Raw genomic sequence first — 4,137 nt, forward strand, 5'->3', positions numbered from 1 at the left:
CAGTCGTGAGTCAGTCAAGTGTCAAGTAAAGTCGGCGGAATAGCGCGAGCTCCGGTGTGGGGAGCAAACCCTTTTCTTACAAATCATCGCCGAGGTCGCAACCACTACTTCGTATTATTATTATTATTATTATTATTGTTATTATTATTATTATTATCAAAACACATGCGGAATAGTATGGCTGGGGTATATGCTTGACCCTTGCTTACTATAGTACATGTCAGTGAAATTCCAAATTCATCCATAAAAGGCATTTCTGAACGCATTTTGTCCATATTATGAATGTTTTGTCCACATTTTCTTCAGAATATTTGAATTATATGCTGGCTTCATTCCAATATTGCCTTTGTCGCTCAATAATTATGCCATAGGCCTTGACACTTTATGCTAGCATTATTTTTCGCATAATTCCTACCAAAATCGAATAATCGCTTAATTCGAGGCGAATTGCATACGAATCGCAAAAAAATTGGAATAATCCGCCTGTTCGCATCAAATTCCATACAGTTGTACATGTTTTACCAGTACAAGTACAAGTAGATGCACCAGGAAGGCGTAGGTTTACGACTCCCTTGATAACATGTCCAGTCCACTACAATCAGTGACCAGGGTTTGTTTGTTTGTTTGTTTCTTTTATTTGAATTCGTTTAGAGCACAGGCAATTCTGCCTTCTCACCGGAGGAAAAACCTCCGGTTCCTGCTAAGAACGAATATAATATATTATTATGAGAGAAGGAAATATTAAAAAGAATCATAACATGATAATTCCAAAGCACAAAGTATGTATATAATTCAAATGGGTGTGTGTATGTGTAAGCATGCAGTGAAGAAAACACCGAGAAAACATGCAGTAATGTTTAGGGATGCCGAGCAAGGTGGTTACAAATTACAATTAATTCTGTTCAGAGCCAGTTTAAAGGCAACCGCCGCACTGTGGAGGCGAATATCGCTGGGAAGGGCATTCCAAAGAGTGCTTCCCATAAATGTCAATGACTGACGACCGGAAGGTCCAGAAAGGAAAGGCACTTGCAGTAGCCGCTGCTCCTGTCCTCGAGTAATTCGGCGATCATCCCGGGATGCTTGGCCTGTGTTAGCCATCAACTGAAAGTAGGTGCAGAAAAGAGGACTTGCAAGATCATGTAGGCAACGGAAAACAAAAAACAAAACCTTGTAGTTAAAAATGTGAGTTAGGGATCGAATAGATAAGCGCACGAGGAGGGGGGCTGTGGATGCACGGCTGGAGAGTCGGAAAATTGCACGAATTCCGGATTTGCTGGATTTGATTAAACGACTCTGCAGCTGCTGTGTCAGCGACGGGAAGAATGCATTGGATGCGTACGTTAGTCGTGCTTGCACAATGCCAATGTACCAAAGTCTGCGGGCTCTTATGGGCAGAGATCGCCCATGGCGCCATAGCTGGCTGATGGTGACTGACGCCTTCTGCACAACACTGGAGACATGTGGCTGCCAGGATAGCTGGTCATCAATGGTTACGCCAAGGTATTTGGCAGTGGAGGTAATAGTTAAGGCTTGATCCTTACATTTCACGACTGGTATGTCGCCAGTGAGTCCCCGAGGTTGAATTACCATGACTTGGGTTTTGCCGGTATTCAGCAGAAGTCCAATTTCGGAGAGCCAGTCAGACAGACGTGTCACAGCCGTAGTCAACGTATTGCAAACAGTGTCCAGATCTGAATCAGAATAATCTAGGATGATGTCGTCCGCGAACTCCTGATGAACAACAATGCAAGGTATGACGTCGGAAATGTCACTCGTGTAAAGGACAAAGAGAAGCGGCCCAAGAACACTGCCTTGGGGCACACCTCTTGAGCATGGGACTGCATCAGAGAGAGCCTCACACACCTTGACACGCTGAGTACGACCAGACAGATAGCTAGCCAACCATAACAATACTCTGCCATTGACTCCCAGGGTGAATAGTTTATCAATCAGACGTTGATGTTGGACACGGTCAAACGCTTTTGACATGTCAACCATCACAATACCTGTGTATTTTCGCTCTTGTTTGGCCGACAGCCAACGGTTGGCGGCTAGAACTAATGCATTTTCGGTAGAGTGCATTTTCCTGTAGGCAAACTGACTGCTAGGTAATATGCTATGTTGCGTGAGGTATGCTGTGAGTTGCTTCTTTACAAAGAACTCCAAAATCCGGGACAGAATAGGGAGCAATGACACTGGTCTATAGTTAGTAGGGGATGTTGCATCGCCACTCTTGAACAGTGGACTAATGTGTGATGTTTTAAAACACACTGCCACAGTACCTGATGTCAAGGATGCATTGACTAGGGTGGTAAATGGAGGTGCCAGAACATCTGAACACTGCTGCAGTACAATTCCAGGAATGTTGTCACTCCCAGATGCTTTGTGAGGACTCACAGTTTGCAAGCATTGTGCAACATCAGACACGCTTACCGGCTGAAATGTTGAGAAGCTAGATGCAGAGGCTGGACCATGTGGTATATGCAGCTCAGGTGGCCGCATAGGGTCATGCACAATGTCTCCAAACAATTTACTGAGTGACTCAAGCGGCGCTTCAGGTTCTTTCCGTGTCTTCTGTCGGCCTATGACATCATTCATGACAGCCCAAAGTTGCCGTTGATCTGATGTATCACATCTCTTAGTGAAGTACAAGTTGCGCAGACTCCTGTCCAACTTCCGTGCTTTGGAGCGAGCTGATCGGTGTGCTTCTTGAAGGTTCTGATCGGTTTTGTCTCGGAGCCAGAGACGATGCGCCCGGTTCCGTTCACGAACACTTGCCACTAACTTCTCTGTAATCCAGGGGCAAGGACGTCGAGATTTGCGGCGCCGTTCCCGAAGTGGAGCATGTTTGTCTAGAGTGGTCTGGATTCCCGCAGTGAGTGACGACGCAAGCACATCCACACAGACAGAGTCACAGGTAGTTAGCGTCTTCTCCAGGTCACATGTAAACATATTCCAATCCACTTTGTGCAAACAGCGAGTCTTGCGCAGATGCTGTCCCTTCAAGTGGTGACTTGCTGAAATTGGCAGCCTGGCAAGTATTGCAGAGTGGTCACTGATATCCAAATGTATGGTCTCGCAAACACCCTGGATCGGGGTGGTAGACAAGAATAGATCCAGTAGTGTGGCAGTACTGCTGGTTACTCGGGTAGGAGATGTGACGTAGTTGCGAAGGTTAAACTGGTTGAGTACATGATGCAAAGGAGTCACAGCATGGGCATCATTAAAGTTTACGTTAAAGTCTCCTACTAGCACAGTTGTGGTCTGCGGTCCACTGCAGGCAGTCTCTAGGTTTGACTCCAGCCCATCCCAGTAGCCCGCAGATTCACTAGGTGGTCGATAGCAGCAGCCCAGTAAGACCGTCTCATTGCCTGGTCGACCTGGGGCTAGAATCTCCAGCCACAGCATCTCCAGCTCACACTCGAGGTCACGTCTTCGACGGACTTGCAAGGACGTATGACAGTAGAAGGCAACACCGCCTCCTTGCCTTCCTTCCCGATCTTTGCGGAACACACTGAAATGAGGAATGTTTACTTCTCCGTCTGTTACATCGGCTGACAGCCAAGTTTCCGCAACGCCTAGGATGTGTACTCCACGGGTTGAGATAAAGTCTTCAATTTCTGCTACTTTTCTCCTAAGGCTACAGACATTTAAGAAAGCTACACTGGTCATGATCTAATACGATATGGTGAGTTCGCCAACGGTCATATGCCGGTCGTTGCTCTCATTGTTACCCATGTCCTCCTGTTCTATGTCCGAGTCGGTCAGTAGCTCATTTCCTGAAAAGTCAACAAGTTTTTTTGGCACTCTGAAGGTTTTCCGTCCCTTGGCCACCATAAAGCCTCCCTTGTCATCTGGAGGGCAGTGAGCAGTTCCCAGCTCCTTGTTAAGCTGGTCTGGTTTGGCTGATTCCTGACTAGGTGAAGAAACTTGAGGTGTCCCAGTTTCAGGTGCTGAAGCTGTACTGCTTGCTGACTGGCTTGTACTCACTGTTGGTTCTGAATTGACGGTCGTAGCTAGGTTCTACCTGGATGCAGACCTGGAAAAAGGAGGGAAAGAGGAATGGCGGATGGCAAAGTCGGTTGGATCGAGAACTGGTACTGCCGAGTACATCAAACACCGAATGGTTCTGAAGGA

The 4,137-nt window shown here is 46.7% G+C and overlaps 1 protein-coding gene across 1 annotated transcript; it reads right to left on the reverse strand.

Annotated features, from left to right (window-relative positions):
• Window positions 1-779: 779 nt before the first annotated feature.
• LOC135811385 (uncharacterized) lies at window positions 780-2,578 on the reverse strand. Its single transcript, XM_065324619.1, has 2 exons — window positions 2,434-2,578; window positions 780-1,731 (listed from the first exon to the last, which is right to left on the reverse strand). Exons 1-2 carry the CDS (start codon window positions 2,500-2,502, stop codon window positions 880-882), a joined length of 921 nt encoding a protein of 306 aa, XP_065180691.1. The 5' UTR covers window positions 2,503-2,578; the 3' UTR covers window positions 780-879.
• Between the last annotated feature and the right edge of the window lie 1,559 nt (window positions 2,579-4,137).

Source organism: Sycon ciliatum, chromosome 1, assembly GCF_964019385.1.
Source record: "Sycon ciliatum chromosome 1, ocSycCili1.1, whole genome shotgun sequence".
NCBI classification, from domain to species: Eukaryota; Metazoa; Porifera; class Calcarea; order Leucosolenida; family Sycettidae; genus Sycon; species Sycon ciliatum.

Coding starts and splice junctions, on each gene's coding strand:
- LOC135811385 (XM_065324619.1), bottom strand. CDS start 2,502: ATGCGGCCACCTGAGCTGCATATACCACATGGTCCAGCCTCTGCATCT. Junction 1,732..2,433: donor GCTTCTCAACATTTCAGCCG/GTAAGCGTGTCT, acceptor GTTGTTCATCAG/GAGTTCGCGGACGACATCAT.